Here is an 18002-nt window from a genome sequence, read left to right as displayed (position 1 = left end):
ATTTGTTTTGTATTCAACTATGGTCGGACTGACCTTTCCTGATCACCTTGTTAGGAAAGTACCATAACAATGTTAAGAAATATTGGCAGCAGCTGGAAATGATTTTGACTAAAAACCAGGCATTGTTTTCTGTTCTGTTTTTTGAACTCCTTGTTGGCAGCAGTAAATGATTACATTTTTAGAATACAAATAATCATTTTAGAAACCTTGAGAAACTGCTTTTTCATTTCATTATATTTCTTTCTACACCTACAGGACTGCATACTGTAGGCATACTAGACTGCATAAAAATAAAAAAGTGAACAGACGTGTCGACAGGTTAAAAAGCTCCAGGTGTAGACGCATATTGCTGAAGAAAATGCAAAACAAGCAAGCACCATTTATATTAAAAAAAAAAGCTAAAGTTTTCCAAAGACAAGGAAGTTACAATGTTAAACTGCTTTTTTGTCTTGAAATGAAAATTAGATTCTAAAGAAATCCGTTAAACTTCTGACAGAAACTAGAGTGTTATGTACATGAAGATTTTCTCTTTCTGTCTTATCAAGTAAACTGAACATTGTTGAGATTTGAGGAAAAAACATGACATTTACACACCTAGAATAATCCTCAGGTGAAGGGTCATGAAATGATTGTTGAAGCGTGGAAAATAAACTCAGATGTTTAATGCCAGTTCTTGGCTCTCTTGATAATTGAGTGTACTGGGTTCAGGTTGTCAGCATGCATGTTAAATTCTTTGCTAGTTTTTTTGGTTTAGCGGTAAATAGCGGTATGCATGCATTATCATTTTCTTTAATCAAAACCAGGCAGAGAGAGATCTGTAGCTTCACTGTACCAGGCAGAAATCATTCATAGTCTCTGTCTCACTGCTGTGTCAGCAGTTTTGACAACGCAAAGGGAGGAAGGGAATGACGCGGGGGGGGGGGGGGGAAGCACTGAGATTAAGCATAAGGAAAAAAGTAAGGGAGGGTTGAATTTAAAGTCAGGAAAAAAAAAGGAGGGTAAAGGGAAGATCAGATTGGGTGAGAAGGAGGAGGCAAGAGACCGGTTGCCAAAAAGTCTGAGCAGGGAGGGAGGCGGGGGGAGGGTAAGGGAGGGAAGGTGGGAGGAGGCGAGGCAGAGACGTTTATAGTTGCTGCGTCAGAACGTTGGCAGCAGACGGTCAGCTGACAGCACGCCTTTAGGAGGGAGTTAATTCGCCCGCTGCAGTCGTCTCCCCCCCAGAAGAAGCCTCGCTTGGGTTCTTCTCTCTCGTCCTCCCTCCTCCTCTTACTCCTGCAGCTGAACACACATACACACACACACACACACACACACACACACACATATATTTCCTCACATCTCCAGTGACAGCCTGTGCTCGGTCCCTCTCTGTGTGGAATGTGTGTTTGCTGATCGGACGGCATGGAGAACAACTCTGTGGACACAAAGGAGAGCGAGCCCTCTTCAAAGCAATGGAGAGAACAGGGTACAAATCTCTACCTCTCTTGTCTTTCTCTTTGGCTTCTTTTCCCAGATAAAGATGTTCATTGCTGAAAAGCTATCGCTTGAGCTTTTCTCTCCGCTGACTCAAGGAAAATTGACATGGATGCTTAATTACGTTGAAAGTCTTGCAGGATGTGAATCGATCAGCAGCACAGTCATTGCAGCACAGAGCTGCTACTGCTCACCTTTTGGTTTCGTTGATTTAAAACGAGCAGAGGTTTGGAAACTTTGACCCAAAAGATAAGATACAGGATTTTCTTGTGATTTAAAGCTGCAACCTTGTGAGCATCTTGAGTTTTGAAGATTTTATTGAGGTGGAGGATCTTGACTTCTTAATGAGCAAAGGTTAACTTCTTACAGTAAGCCTAAGTTGTGGTTTTTTCGTTGTTCTTCATTCATATGTGAGATGACTTTGACTTGTTTTTGGCTGAGAGTTGTCCCGTGTGTGTTTGTGCCTGCACAAGGACTCCTGAAAGGTGCATTATTGCAGGTATTGGAGAACTGGGTGCAGGGTTGTCCTTGGGCAACTGCAGAGAGGACCTTTGGACAGTCAGCCAGTCACCCGCTGTGACCAAAGGTGGACAGTAGGGGGGAGGAGGAGGAGGGAGGGAGGGATTTGTTAAGAGTGACGTTAGCTGGAAGTGTAATGATTGGTTATTAGAGGAGTAAATGGTAATGAGCTGTTGAGGAGTCAGGAAAGAGCTTTCTGGAGTTTGGCAGATTTCTGCTCAGGCCTGGTTTATCTGACTGATGAAATGACATCCTTATGTTTTTGGATGAATGAATCAGAGGTCTTTTTTTTAATTAGGATTCTGTCAGTTTTTTGTTTTTGTTTTTTTCAATACAAAATGAGAAATAGTGATGTACAGCTGAAGTGCAACCAGCTGGGCTGATGTGTGCTGAAATGCTAAATTGTCTTAATTTGTCTTCAATGCTCAGAGTTTCAAAATCAAAGAAATGGTTAAAATGAGCTGTAAAGACCTTGTCAACTGATTTTGTCAATTAGGTAGCTTTTTTTTTTTAAAGCTACCTAATTACACTGCAATTCAGGAGCATCAATATTGAGAGATGTAAATATAAGCCACTTTTATCAAAATCAATAGCAATTAAGTTGACGACTCATCATTGTCGCTGAGTTTGATGAAGTAAAAGAGTTTTATATGAAGTTTTGCGTCTACTTTCTCATCAGAAATCATTTTGTATCCAGTAGTTCAACTCATCACTTGCTTATATTGACTAGATTGCTGTAAACTCAGTTCAACTCGTCTGCATGTTGTGGTGACACCAAAAAGGATCGCTCATACATAATGTAATCTATTGTTATAAGGGCAGTTAGCATTAGCGTGTTATCTCGCGCTGTCTGCTGATCTTTGTGTCCCGCTGTCCTTGCATCATCTGAGGCTGTAGTGCTGCTGTCACCGCTCACACTGAGGCCTTTGTGCTGTGTGTGTGTGTGTGTGTGTCTGTGTGTGTGTGCGCGCGCTATGTGTCAGCTCAGTTTTGTTCATCCAGCCGTCGTCCATTGAGCCCGTAACGAGGGAGGACTGCCTGCAAAACAGAGAGAAGCTGCTGTGCCTTCACAGACTGTCAGGAGGGTTTGTGTGACAACATGAGGCAGGTCGAACAGTGACTAAGCACTATTTTGTGCGTGTGAGAGAGAGAGACTCTGCAGTAGATGCATCTCCAAGCTTTTGTTGCAGTATGAAGTGTATCTGTGGTAATGAGGAACATGGTCAGCTTTTGACTCCTCACACACTTTTTCACAGACAAAGCAACTTCCTCCTCCTCATTGCTGTTCTGGACTCACCAATGTGAGATGTTTGTATGACAGAAAGACCGTTTAGTACACAATGCCATGAATATATTTGTAGCCCTGCAAGTTGCTGCAACTAATACATTGTTAAAAAACACTGAAACTATTAAAGATGAGATCCCTGTCTTTGTTTAGAGTTGTTTGGATGGTCCATTAAGAGGAGCACTGACAGAAAATCTAAATTTAAATCTAATGTCTGTTCATCATACATGCTTTTAAAGGCACATCATGAATATCTGTTCTAGCTAAAAATTAACACGCTTCCTTTATGACCAAAGATCTGTGCAATAATTGATTGTATAGTTAATGTAAGTCCGACCTCGACAGCTGAACCACTATCTGCTGTTCACTTTGTCTGAAGTCTTGCAGTAACGGCACGACTGATTGCTGAGCTGCTGTGTTGCACAACAAAAGCCAAAAATTGCAAACTTTAATATTTAATAAAATATAAGTTTGAATTGTGTCTAAAAATCTAGTATTTTATTTGTTGCCAATAACGCCAAGCCCTATATTTGCATTTTTTCTTTCTTTTTTTTTAAAGTGACACAGCTGAGACTGAATGGACTCTGCTGCAACTAAAACAAATAGGTTTGTAATGATCAGCGTTTTGGACATGGGAGGAATCCAATAATGTATCATCACCAACCACTTCCTGTTTTTGGCAGATGAGACAGATTCACAAGTGCTGGTTGGTTGACGGTTGATTACTTCATGAAGTAGTTTGATCAATAAAAGACTTCAACCAGCAACTACTTTTTGATTACTCATCATTTTGTAAGTAAAGTTAATGTCGCTCATCTCTGATTAGAGATGGTTCAGTTTTCTGTTATTGTGTTGGTATTTCAAGGACTTCCTGTACACCTAATGTTGATATTTAACCCCAAAACGGTCCCCATTATGGACCTGATGGTAAATGGACTTGAGCTTGTACAGTGCTTGTCCAGTCTCCTGACTAATCAGAGCACTCTTTACACCACATTCACTCATTGATAGAAGAGGCCGCTGTGTAGAGTGTCCATAATATTAAATAATCACATTCAGGAGACGATGCGAGAGCAATTTTGGGTTCAGTGTCTTGTCTAAGGATACTTTGACATCTGACTGCAGGATACTCGGGATCAATCCCCTGTACTTCAGGTAGAGAGCTGAGCGACTCGACCACTAAGACAAAAGTCCTGTGAACAAGATTCTTCTTCCTTCTTCTCCTGCATGCCTGACTCAGGTGCCTCGCTGTGTGCTACGTGTGTGAAACGTCGGCTTGGGACAACCTCTGAACGTTATCCAGACCTGATTGTCTGGAGTTCATGAGTGAAAACGGCTCAACGGTTCAGACGAGGCTCCTGCTTTGTTTAGCACAAAGATACAAGAGGCAGACTTTGGAATGATCAGAGTTTTATGTAACGGAATGTGAATGGGTTATCTAAGAGATAACTTCAACTGAGTGATTACTTGGAGGATTCTGGAGTCCTACAATGTTTGTATGGACGAAAGCTTTCAGTCCACAGTTACATTTAAATACAACCACTCGTTGCTCTCCCGTTTGTATTTGTCAGAGCGGGTAGGAAAAAGTAGGCCTGCTGGTTGATCTGTTCTGGTTGGTCTTTACTTTGATTAGGAGTCGGTGCTGCTCCCATCATGCACCTGGACTTCCTTAGATAGATTATTAACTCTCCCAGGTCTCCTGCGATCACTCCGTGTCTCTTCCATCCCACTGGGTTTGGCTTTTAAACTTCTATGTTTTCTGCAGCCAGTTTTCCTTTTACAGCCAGGTTATGCAACACCTTTCCACCATCCTCCTCCTTCTATAATTATCCTTATTAGAGAAACCAGTTTATTCATGAGAACAGTTGGACTTGCAACTCAAAAATGAACCATCTTTGTGTGTCTTGATGGAACTTCGAGCTTGGCCCATAATCAATGAAACGCTCAGGGGAAGTTTTTTTTTTTTTTTTTAATTTTAGTGTATGTGAACCTGTCCATAATTGGTCACATTGTGCACTGATGGTGTATATGAACAGGGCAGGAGAGTATAATACTTAATTTGAATTGATGTTTATCCACTTAAAAAACATCTGAATGTTTTATTTTACTAAAATACTGTCTGACTAATTAAGTATAACTAGGAAATGTTTTACAACTCAGTTTTCTGTCTTTATGGGAAAAAGACTCATATTTGTAGTTTGTTTAGACTTTGAAATAAGAAATAACAATAAAATACATCAGCCCCTTTTAGAGATTTTGTCATAATATACAATGTGGTTCCATGTCTAAAATAAACCAGGGGTTACCAGTCAACAACGGGTAGATACTGTAATTTTTAGTTCAAACTTTGACCTGTCATAAAGAGATTAAACAGCATGTGTACAACACAGACATGTTGGAAGCTTTATCATCATTCAGACTCAGATTATTTTGAATCTATATGTTGCCTATACTATTAAGAGCCTGTATACGTGGTAGGTCGGTCTGTGCTGCTTGTTGTGGGGTTTCTTTGTTATAAAGTTCTGAAAAAGCTTAACACTGTGGCAGAGTCCACAACAATGATGTTAGATGCAGATCTAAATTATGCTGGGAACTATATTTTAAATATTTTTGCCATGCAAAATGTGCACACAGTACTCCAGTACAAATTGCCACTTTCAATGAAGATTCAAGTTATAGCATAACAAGCAGCAATGTTTGCATATTAAGTGTATTCTGTACATATTTACTCAGGCTAACCTGGAGAAGAGCTTCAATACTTACTAACCATGCTGTTGTAGTGATAGCATTCATGAAAATTTACAGTGGAGTAGTTTGTCTAAATCCTAATGTTAGCTGCTTACTTCAAATGGTAGCATACACAAATCAAAGTCGTGTTAATGAAGATTGTCTTGTGAGGTAAATGTGTGGCATTAACGTTTGTATACTACAGGTCTTTTTATTATTTTATACAAAAATCTAAATAAGGACAGGAACAAAGGTGATGCCAATATGTAACGATAGTAAAGTAAATATTAGAAGGATCACTGTCTTCATTGCGAACTCATTTATTTGTATTATCCAGGCCTCAGTTCATAAGGCTGAATGTTGTTTTACATTTGTAATTAATAGTCCATGATCCGGGGTGAGAGGGGCAGGGCTGCGCATGTCTCTCGCTCTCTCTTTCTCTCGCTCGCTCGCTCGCTCGGTGTCTCTCTCTCTCTCGCTCACCTCTCAGCCAGGCCGTGCTGCTGCATGCTTAGCGGAGGTTCAAGATGGACGCCAAACAGGGTTAGTCTGCTCATATAATCATTTATTTATCCACCATCTCTACTGTTGAACGTGTGCATAGCTGCGTGTCTGCTGTCGTATTTGCATGTGCACCGGGATGTGGCAGGATTCAGGGCGGGAGGCAAACCGGGCCGCCTGCGTATGTCACACCAGGCTGTGGGACGTTTTGTACTGGGACGGACTAGGTTGCCGGTCTGCATCCTGAGGTGTATCATGAAACGCTTCTGACCGTGTGGAAAAGATGAGATGGGTCAGGGTGGCGATTATACATAGTGAGAAGTGAAACGAGATCGGTACCCGTGCTTAAGCTAGCTGTGATGCGGGTCTATTTTTAGCAAGTCCCCGGCGATGCTAGCAAGCCTGCTACCATATGTAGCCAGGCAGCCACATTTGGACCGCGGACTCTCCTCTCTCCCGCCCACCTCCTCCTCCCCTCGTGTTAGCTGCTCGGTCTGTGTTTCTACATCCAGACAAAGGCCACTTGTCAAAAACCAACACAGCTGCTACCGTGTGGCTAACAGAGCTAGCATGTTGAGCTTAGGAGAGCTAGCTGTCAGCTAACGTGACAACAAGCTTACAAGCTAATAGCTGTCAACGCCCACATGTACACAGTTGTTTGCAAGAAGCCTCCCGAAAAGTAATATGCCTGACTCTATCCAAGGTTTCTTTTTATTGTCTAAATACTCTTTAGAGAGCAGCCAAAACTGTTTAAAAGTCAGTTTTTATTCAGCCACTACCGTTACTGGAAACCAGCTATACATGTTCTGGGATCAGTGGGAAGCACTGATGAAGTAGTCAGTCATTTATAAACAGCTGAATGGAAATTGTTCAGATCACTTGATTCTAATCAGCCACATGGTTAACTAATTGATGATTAACTCACTTAGATTTACATGCTGGTTATTGGGTCATGTGTTTTTAAAAGTACCAGGGAAGAGGTGTATCCCATAGTACATTTCACTATGAAGTCTTATTTCCTTTTTGAAATATGCCACACAGTTTACCAGTTAGTAAGGCGTCTTTAAGCACGACATGTTAGTAAAGATACTTTTTGAAGCCGACGATCTAAAACGTGTAAAAACTAAACAATGTAAGAGACTGCCCGAGTAGAAGCAGAAAACTGAAAGGTTTTGGTATGTTCTGGTATTTTCGTAACTCTCTACACACAGAGAAAAATGTGGCCCCTGGACCAGTGTTTGAAGATAAAAAAGTTACACAAGAAGTTATGGTGAAACCGTAACTCTCCGGGTCGCTTTTTAGCTCCAAACATTGTTCAGGGACCCTTTTTTTTTTTTTTTTTTTTTTTTAAATGAAGTTTGTGTATTTAGTTCAGACTATAGCATTGACTTCTCCAACTTTCAAATGTCTATCAAATCTACAACAGTAGTGCACCTGTAAAAGTATGCGGCCCCCATCTACAGGATGACCCGGTTCGTGTATTTATGAGTTTGTCTTCTAACAAGTGCAGGCATCAGTAGGATCTGTCTACCTGGCAAAGACTTGTTGCAGGAAATCTGATTTGCAGTTTTCCAGCCACATAAGCTCATTAAATGGCCGTTAAACCATTTTAAGGAATACTGTGGTGAGCTGCCAAACATATCGTGGTCACTCAGTGAGTCAGTCTGCAGTGCTTAGCAACATGGCCGCCCTCGCTCACAGCACCTGCTATTGTCTGTGCAGGAGGGCTTCATCTCATTGCACCTTCACTTTGCATTTTAATGCTGGTTTGCTTATCATCACGAACACAAACTGTGGGTGTATTCAGAGAGGCGTTAACGCTGCTTTTAGGTGAACCCTTATTTAAATAAAGATAAGCTGTAAGGTTTCAGTGTGCTGTTTGGACGTGACACTCTCGTTGTTCAAAGTAAGAGAGAACTGAATGTTTTAGCTGCAGCTAATCGTCAGCGCTGGTAGAAACCTCAGGACTCCTTCACTTCTAATATTGTCCATTGACCTGCCTGGAATTCCCTGATGAAATATGATCACGCTCAGTTCAAGACCCAGGTCATGAGCTCTCAGCTGTCTTCCAGCAGGGTCCAGCAACCAACCCCACCTGTCTGTCCTGGTCATCAGAGAGCTGAAGGAGCTGTCTGCAGCACCCACATGCCAGAAAACCCAAAAAACCTTCAAATTGAACTCCAAAACAATTAACAAAATGCTCGTGTCTTAAGGGAAACCTGCCACCTTTTTAACGTCAAACACAATTCAAAGTTTGACACAAAAAAAAGTCTGGAAACAAATTGTCTTTTAATATGGGCTTGTGTAACGACGGGATCACTGTACTGAGGACAAACAAGAAAAGACATTCTTTATACCTTAGTTTGTTTTATATTTTTAAAGACTTGTAGAATGGGATGGAACTAGTGTAGGGGCTTGGTGACAAAACAATCATAGAGGGAGAGAAACTTTAAATTGATCACGATGGAAATGTCTTTTTGATTATGGATAGATCAGCCAGTAGTAGTAACCCTACTCTATAAGACATGCTGAAGGAAAAGTGGACTTAAAACTGCAAACTGGCTGCAAATGAGATGTTCTGTAAAATGACCTTTTAACCTTTCTTAAAACTGAAAGTTAGATGATCACATGTACTTTTTTTTTTAAAGTCACTTTTTAAACCCACAGTCATTGAGTCGCTGTCAGTTCACCCTCTTACTGACACTTTGGATTGCCGTAATGATTAGTGTTTGTGCAATCTGAAAAATGTCAACGGTTTCTGAAAGCTGAGACTCCGCTTTACCGCCAACCAGCTACTAAATTGAGATTTTTCGTGTTGCACAAACACTCGAATAATTACGCAGATCCAAAGTTCGCCTGCGCAGACTCGTAAAAGGTTAAAGATGAAAAACCCTTTCATTATAAAAGTGTACTCACAGCAGGTGTAAAAGTCTGCTTTAGAAGTGTCCTTCTGTTGCTGTCATGGGGGGAGTATATTTGATTCGGTTCTCTTTAAAGCAGCAATTTTGTTCATCAAAAGGGCAGTGAGTGAGTGGGTTGGGAAATGAGTTTCTGTTTTTCAACGCAACTCAGATTTCTGTCCTGTGAGATTAAAACTGAGTTATTTCCTGTTTCATAACATCAGTATCTCACTTGGGTGGAAGTTGTGCATCTTTTTTTGGTTGCAGTCTTCAAAAAAAAAAAAAAAAAAGACCCCATGTAGTAGGTCACTGCTGATGACCTTCAAAATGTCCGCAGGAGCTGGTGTTACATCACTTGGAAGTCTTTGTTGTGGCATCAGGGCAGAAAAGTGCAGAGAGGAGGAAGTTTGTGAGTCAGATGCTTCGCTGAGTTTCTCCCTGTGGGGGGTTTAAAAACTCTAGATGAGTCGTACAGTGTGTGACCTCCGACCCCGGGTATCAGAGCCGCCACACAGCGTTCAGGAACACGATGCTCCATCTCCAGACGATCACATGAAGCCACCACACCACACGCTGTTGACAGCTACAGCAGACGTTGGCAGACACGTGACTCTAGTTTTCACTTAGTTCAAATGACGTCCTCTTTATGTGAGCACTGACTTGTGTTCGAGCGTGTAAAAACACTCTTCAGCTCATCACTGCCTTTTCCTCTGCTCCCATGGTGATCCGTTTCTGCTCTTCACGTGACTTGTTTTAGCTCATGACCAGACATTTAAAATTCTACTGGCCCTCAGGTCAGTCAGTCTAAAACCTCATTTATTCAAGAAACAATAATTCCTAGTGTTTCAACATGTTTGATTGTACCATCGTTTCCATCAATTCCCTGTTTAAATGTTAAGATCACAAAATATATTTTCTCTCTAAAACAAATAAAGGCTGATGAGGAACTACCATAGGTTTATCTACAGAATCTGCCTCCGTTGCGTATTTATTAAATCGTTGTCAAACACAGCCTGGATGACTGGTACTAACACTCTCCCTTCGTCCTGCAGTGGTGGAGCTCCTCTACTGGCGAGATGTGAAGACCACGGGTGTGGTGTTTGGCGCCGCCCTGCTGCTGCTCCTCTCTCTGATGGTGTGCAGCATCGTAAGCGTCTGCTCCTACATCGGCCTGGCTCTGCTCTCGGTCACCATCTGCTTCAGGATATACAAAGGCATCCTGCAGGCCATCCAGAAGTCAGATGAGGGACACCCATTCAAGTAAGTGCTAGAGAGTCATTCTAAACACAGCAGTTCATGTTTCTACTGAAACCAGAAACATTGAATTTAAAGTGCGACCTGTCCCTTTGCACAGAACAGTCCTTCTACTCGCCTGCTTTCATTGGGAGTTAAAGTGGATCAGAGAAATCAGTGACCTAATTAATCTTCATTATCAGACAGAGCTGCAGGCAGCCTTCTCTTTGTATATTATGTCCAAATGAATCTCTCTCTCCCCTTAAAAACAATGCAAGCCATTGTTGATGAATATGTCAGTCAACACAAACATGAATATGTATCAAAAGACTGCTAGTTACAGAGCGGCTTTTTTCCGTGTGGAACGTCAGCCTGCTGCTTCCAGCTCGTGTTGTGGTTCCTTCATCCGCCTTCCTGGCTTTTAGACAAAACCTTCTTACTGTGTTTTTTTCACTTACAGGTATCTAAATTAACCTCGCTGCACATTCGAGGTCAATTAACTCAGATTAACATAAGCTTGGAGAAAGGGAGCTCAGAGTGTCACATTACAAGCTGATTCCACAGATTTTTACAGTTTATAAACCTCTGAGAGGATCAGAAAAGACTCTGTGACACCCCCCCCCCCCCCCCCCCCCCCCCCCCCCCCCCACACACACACACACACACACACACACACACACACACACACACACACACACACACACACACACACACACACACACACACACACACACACACACACACACACACACACACACACACACACACACACACACACACACTTTGAACTTCTGATCCCAGGAAGAACAGGATGACGTGCAGATTTTACACATTTGTATCTGTGATTATTACAGATTGCAGCTGTTGTAGTATAAATATTCTGTTGATTTAGCGGAGCATGCTGGATTTGTTCTCAGCAGACAATGCTCAACAGGACCTGGGCTTGGTTGTCAGTCCAGCATTCTGATTGCAAATGTACAGACATCTAGATGACGGGGTTGCAGAGCTTCATCATTTTCTCATTGGCCAAAGACTTTCAAAGTACTCTGCCAAAGCAGGGACACTTTGTTGGGGGTCCCTGGACCATAAATCAGATCCTGGTCCGTGCAGTGGAAACGTTTTGTCAAAAGTTTCCTGGTCCCGAGGGAAAGTTCCTACCTTTAAAAGTTTCAAAGAACTTTAATCAAAAATGCCATGTTATGAGTGGGTGTCATATTTGTATGATGGTGTGACCTCACTAAGAGTCTTTTTACAAACTGACTTGTGATCATCATCTCTGTCCCTCTCAGGCAGTTCCTGGACCAGGAGGTGGCACTCTCTGAGGAAATGGTCCACAAGTACAGCGACATTGTTCTGGCCAAACTCAACAAGACCATCTGCGAATTAAGGCGCCTGTTCCTGGTCGAGGACCTGGTCGACTCCATCAAGGTGAGAACGACTCGGGCATGAAGGCGTGGACGTTAACAAAATAAGAAGTCCCATTTATAAACAGTCGTGCAAAAACACCTTTTATTCCACATAGCACAGGGTGAAACCTTGCGCATCGTGTTATTGACAGTCTTTTTGAATTTAAATCAAAAATAACCAAACATGGCTGAGACATTTGAGGAGACAAAAGATGAATTAACATAAACCCAGCGTTACTTTTGATTTTGTTTTGTTTTTTCCTGTAATGAAAGCCTAACATACCAAACAGGTGGGCCATTGAATAGATGAAATAATGTTTAAATGATCCCCTTCTTGCAAACATCCAATCTGAAAGGTTGAAGAGGGAGCCCTTCTTGGTCCATGAGAAAGTTATTGTAATGATTTCGAGGCTCCAGGGTTCTTTCAAATGTTTGGTACCCATGTGATGTTTCAGAGTCATGTGTTTGGCAGCATGTTACAAACCGCTGATCATAACACCAAGTAAGGAGACATCCTGTGGAGGACGGATGTAAGGGCTTCAGTAGTTTAGAAGAAGAGGAACATTAAAGCTGATTGGTTCCAGCACATTAACACACATTTGAGAGCTTTATGAATCAGATTCAGTCGACCCTCAGGCTGTTCCAGTTTGGTTCAGCTAGTATGGAGGATAAAAAAAACAAAAACATCCTCTGTGTGTTCTGGAAAAAATGTCAGGTCCAGTCACTGTCCAGGATCTCATGAAGAGTCTTTAAGTGAGACTTCCTGTCATCTTTGTTGTGAAAACAGAATATTTAAATAAAGTTTGGATGTGGTTGACTGAGTCAGCAGAGTTGATCAGGAGCGTCTGCAGATCAGTGCTGGTGCTCTAACATATCCCGTCATCACCTCCACCCCCTCACAGCCTTCTGCCTGCAGCCCAAATACAGATCTGCTCTCACTCCATCAGCGAGGCCGAGAGAAAAGCCCTAAGAGGGTAAAAAAAAAGTCTGATTCTTTTAATCGGATCAGGAGCAAGTTTGAGCCCCGGGAATGTTTTTAAATCTCTCTGCAGATTACGAGCCTGTGAGAATACTCCTCTCATTCTTCTGCCTCGGATTATTTTCCGGTTTATTGCCTGCAGTGAATATTTACATCCACACCAGCAGCTTATTAAAATGTCTGGCGTTATGATTCCCAAGCCTCCAGAAATGGAACTGTGTTAAACCGTGTTTGGGCTTTTTATATCAGCAGACATGTTGGCTGGGAGGGTTTACATGTCCATTACTATTATAAGGAGAACATTGTCAGGTTACATTATCACTGTGAAAGTTCACATCAAGACTACTGTGGGGTTCAGGTCCAGAAAGAGACCAGCTAACAGGAGCTTCTCCCAGTATTGAAGTGGTGAAACACCTGATAGATCCTTGGATTTCTTTGGCTCTTATTCTCTTCATGTTTTCCATTTGGTTTGGTTCTTTGATTTGTCCTGATGTGAAAGGAAAGAAAGAACCTTAGAGGAGCTCTTTGTGAGGATGAGAGACTCGAGACCTGACCATGTGCACCTTAAAAAGATTAGATTAGCTAAGTCATGAGGCCACAGAGTCAACAAATGTTATTGGTCAAATCTTTTGAAGCTTAAAGTCGACTATGCATTGCCTCGTCTCTTTGCAGTTTGCCGTGCTGATGTGGATCCTGACCTACGTTGGCAGCCTGTTCAACGGGCTCACCATTCTTATTCTGGGTAAGGAAACTGGAATCATTGAAAAGCTATTTTAAGCTTCATGTGTGCATCACTCTCCTTTTGAAGGGTAAAACACTTCCATGCAGATGTTTGTTTTTTTACTTTTGCTCCACCTGCTGGTGTTATCTAGAAGATTTACTTCATTGATCCCGAAGGGGAAATTCTGTTAATGATGCAACACGACACACTAACACATTGTTAAAGTGAATGTTTTGATTCCTCAGTGATGTGTAAAAAGTAATTTTTTTATGCACAGTAACTGAGATTAACTTTCTGTAGTCGAATTGTATGGCCCTTTTTTGGATTGCAAATATGCTCCAAGTCCATATTAAAGGGGACATTATAGCATTTTATTTTCACCTTTTCAAACAGTCCCCTGTGCTTTAAATGAAACATCTGAGCTGTGCTTTGGTCCAAATATAACATGAATCAAGCACTACAGGAGTTTGTGACCCTGTAGAAACCAGCTCTCTCAGAATGATCCGTTTTGGTGTATGTCTCTTTAAATGTAATGAGCCACAGATTCACACACACAAAAACATATAGCTGTTTCTACCTACATGCATTACACATAACAGACCAGATATAATGAGCATAAATATCCAACCTTGAACTTGCAGTGTTTAAGGGGCTTCAGATCTACATTAAGCCTCTTGTTCTTCTCCTCGTCCAGGTCTGATTGGAGCGTTCAGCTGCCCGATCATCTATGAGAAACACCAGGTGAGAATCCAACTGTTTCCTTTGAAACTTTCTTAGTGGAAACATTTCTTTTTGAAGTTTTTTAATTTAACTTTATAAGAGTAATTACATTTAAAGAAGAACGTTTTACAGATTAAGATTGCTCTTTATTATGGGAAGTCCAAATATGTGAACTTAATTTGACAGGCCATCTGCAACCCCAAATGTTCGTCATGTTTCTTCTAAACTTAAATAATGACTGGAATCGAGAAGACCTGTCTTAATGTTCCAGCTGAGGAGAGCTCCGTGTTACTGAACCTGACACGTCTGTGTGTTTTTCTTTTCAGACTCAGATCGATCATTACCTGGCGCTGGTCAACAACCAGGTCAAAGACATCGTTGAGAAGTAAGTCGACCGTGTCATTTAACAAAACTCTTTTTGCTCTGTGTCCACAAAATGACATCGTCATCATGGAATAAAACATTGTTTCTGTTAAAAAGACGTCTAAATTAAAAATTACTCGGATTGAGTTATAAACTGTATTTGTGCTAATTTGTTAGAATGCATTCAGTTAGTTACTTTCTCCTGTTCATTCTAAATGTTTTTAAAGGGTTGGATGAAATATACCAACTTCTCGTGAGAACATTCATGTTTCTTTAAGTCCTCACAGAGCTTAAAGCTTCTCATTTCTCTGCGCTGCTCGTCTCTCGTCACTCTGAATCCATTTTTATTTCCAACTTCTTCTCCTGCAGGATCCAGGCAAAGGTGCCCGGGATGAAACGCAAGGCAGAGTGAAGGAACAGCAAGTCGGAGTTTGGATTCAGGAAGTCCAGAGGAAAATAGAGTTGGAAGGGGAAGGGGAAGGGGAGGGTGGAAATGAAGGAAGGAAGGCAGGAGGAGAAGAGGAGGGGTCTGGCGTGGACGCAGCCCTTCTATTTTTATTTGTCAAAATAATAAAACACTTTTTTTCCAGTTCAGAATTCCTCTTTGTTTTTGTGTTTTCCTAAAAAGTTGAAGGAGGTCGGAGTTCAACAGAGCTTCAAGACGTCGAGGTCAGCTTGATGCTTTGTGTTTTTTCTAAATCAGGTTTTAAAATGTTTGCTTCTGTCAGTCTCTGAAACGCACAGAAACACATTTTAATCCTGAGCTTTAACCCTCCCTCTCCCCAACCCCTAGTGCATTGTGGGAGGTGTTTCTCCTTCGGGTCTTTTTTGATTTTCTTTTCCCTGCCCTCAGTTGAGTCGAGCGGAGAGAAATGTTTGCTCCGTCTGCTGTTTTTAGGAAAAAGGAGAGCAGCACCTCGTTTGTATCGTTTTCTTATTTTGGTATGATGACTGAGTTACAAGTATTTTGTGATTTTATTGTCGTGTCCCTCAAGCTCTTAGCTCGTTTCTTCGGTAACTTTCTGCGTGGTTTTTGCCTCAATGTGACGAATGACGAATTAGGTGAACAACGTCTTTGACTCCTGATGAGGCAGTGGGGGAGGGGTGGGTGGGGGCTTGTACTACCATTTAAAAACTTCATTGCTTCTGAGTAACTCTAGCTAGAAACATCTAGAAAACCTTTGCCAGACAAATAAAAGTCATTAATTACACAAGAAGTCGTTATTTCCATGTCATTGCAGCTGTCTAGTAATGAAAAACTCTGGAAGAAACACGTTTACATTCATCCACATCAGATAAAAGAGAAAAAAGAAAAAAAAAATGAAATGGGAATTAAAGAAAAGATAAATAACCATACTGTCTGTGAAGCCAATATCTTAATAAAGTTGCAACTTGATGTGACTTTGGGAAACCTTTGAGCATTTGTTTGTTATGCAAGTATAATTGTGAATGATAAACTTCATACTTCAATAGTGACGATAAATAGCTCCCAGCTGGGAGCCGTGTTTGTGGAATGCATTGTGAGATGTGAACAATTATCAATAAAGCTTCTAGACGAAGAAAGACCCGCCTCCTCATCTGTCCTTCAACTTATGCAGCTCAAGTTAGCTTTGGTAATCTTTGAGTGTGTTTAGTGTACTTTACTGGACCAAATGGATCATTAAGTGCACAATCAATATACTAAACATTTGAATAATCATTGGTTTACACAAAATACCATAAATAGTACCATCAGTGCAACTAGATTGGTAGAGAGAGTCACCACATCATGGAGTTCACGAGAGCTCCTCTTATCAGCTGTTCTGTCTGCTTCGGCCTTTTACATAACTCTTCCCACATATTGTACTAACAAAAAGAGATGCAAAAGAGATTCTGAATCTCAATGGGATTATTCCTGGTTAAATAAAGGTTAATAAAAAAAAAACAATTTCTAGTGCCAAAAGTCCACACAGTCTGCAGAAAGATGATTTTCACATCAAAGAGGAGCAGGGGTGATCCTTCAGTCCTTTCCCTTTTCTTACACACCCCAATGCAGATGTGTGTCTGTGAATACCCTGCCGTTTGTCTTCACCCTCCCTGCTTCCATGTGGTTTTAAACGCATTAACACCAGCCCCATTAAAAACACTGTTTAAGTCTCTTTTAGGACGCCAAATAGATTTTATTTATAGTTATAAAGATACACGCAGCATGACCATCTCCAAACCCACCAAAGATCATGTCGAGCTAACTCTGAACTACAGTCAGATTTCAGTGTCAGGAATATCTTCAACCCAATGTGCATCTTTATATACTGTATGATCGGTGGTTACACGCAGGAGAGAAAACCTCACTAAGAAAAAAAAATAAAACGACTTGCTCCTTCCTTTGTTGTCATTGTTGTGAGTCAGTGTTTAGATTCATATTTCAACAGCGTACAGGTGCACTGAGATGATTTTACTCTTATTCTCAAACGGAAGAACCCAAGCACAATATCAGAATTATATATCATGTCGAGCTATGTCAACTTAACTGTGTGAAAAGTTAGTGTGTATGACAATATTTCAGTGTCTGCATATTTACAATATGTAAATGAACAAATGCATACGCTGTATTGCTTCCATCATTAACCTGTTTTAGTTAAGATTGTCAGGAATGGTAATGAAAAAAAAAGAGCCAAAGACAGAAATAGTTATCTTATTTCCACAAGTCTCATTTAATCTGATAATACACTTTGCTAACACACACACGTGCGCACACATACATACAAACTTTGATCACAATCACCTTGGTATAAAAATCAACTGGTGAATTAACTTGCACCATAAAATCTCATCAACAAAGATATTTTGGTTTAAAAATAAAGTCATGCATCTGAGCATCATATATATTTCCATGTACAGTATGATACAGACAATTAGAAAGGAAAGAACTTCACAAACCAACAACCTGCTTTGAGAAAAAAAACTAAACGGATTTCAATGCAGCATTATTCATCTTCAGCAATTGCATTCCTTTATTTTGTGGAGGCTCCTTGGCTTCTTCTGTTCTGTTATAAACCCTTCTGTTTTATCAGATAGAAATAGCCATGTTGGAGAAACACACCATACATGCACTCAGCACGAACACCCTGCACGTCACACTGTAAGCTAGCACAGTCAACACTATGTTTTCTACCTCTCTTGTATCAATAAAATG

At 41.0% G+C, this 18002-nt stretch overlaps 1 protein-coding gene across 2 annotated transcripts in view; it reads left to right on the top strand.

Annotated features, from left to right (window-relative positions):
• The window catches only part of rtn4b (reticulon 4b), a 32759-nt gene extending 16369 nt beyond the window's left edge, over positions 1-16390 (top strand). For both annotated transcript variants that reach the window (XM_079363394.1, XM_079363395.1), the window contains exons 4-9: positions 10458-10665; positions 11928-12066; positions 13696-13765; positions 14439-14485; positions 14791-14849; positions 15197-16390. In XM_079363394.1, coding sequence (XP_079219520.1) covers positions 10458-10665; positions 11928-12066; positions 13696-13765; positions 14439-14485; positions 14791-14849; positions 15197-15239 — 566 coding nt within the window. In that variant the 3' untranslated portion in view covers positions 15240-16390. The remainder of the gene's footprint in view (positions 1-10457; positions 10666-11927; positions 12067-13695; positions 13766-14438; positions 14486-14790; positions 14850-15196) is intronic.
• The last annotated feature ends 1612 nt before the right edge of the window (positions 16391-18002 follow it).

Source organism: Symphodus melops, assembly GCF_947650265.1.
Source record: "Symphodus melops genome assembly, chromosome: 15".
NCBI lineage: Eukaryota > Metazoa > Chordata > Actinopteri > Labriformes > Labridae > Symphodus > Symphodus melops.
The sequence above is the reverse complement of the archived record's forward strand: the minus strand, read 5'-3'. Positions and strand labels throughout refer to the sequence as shown.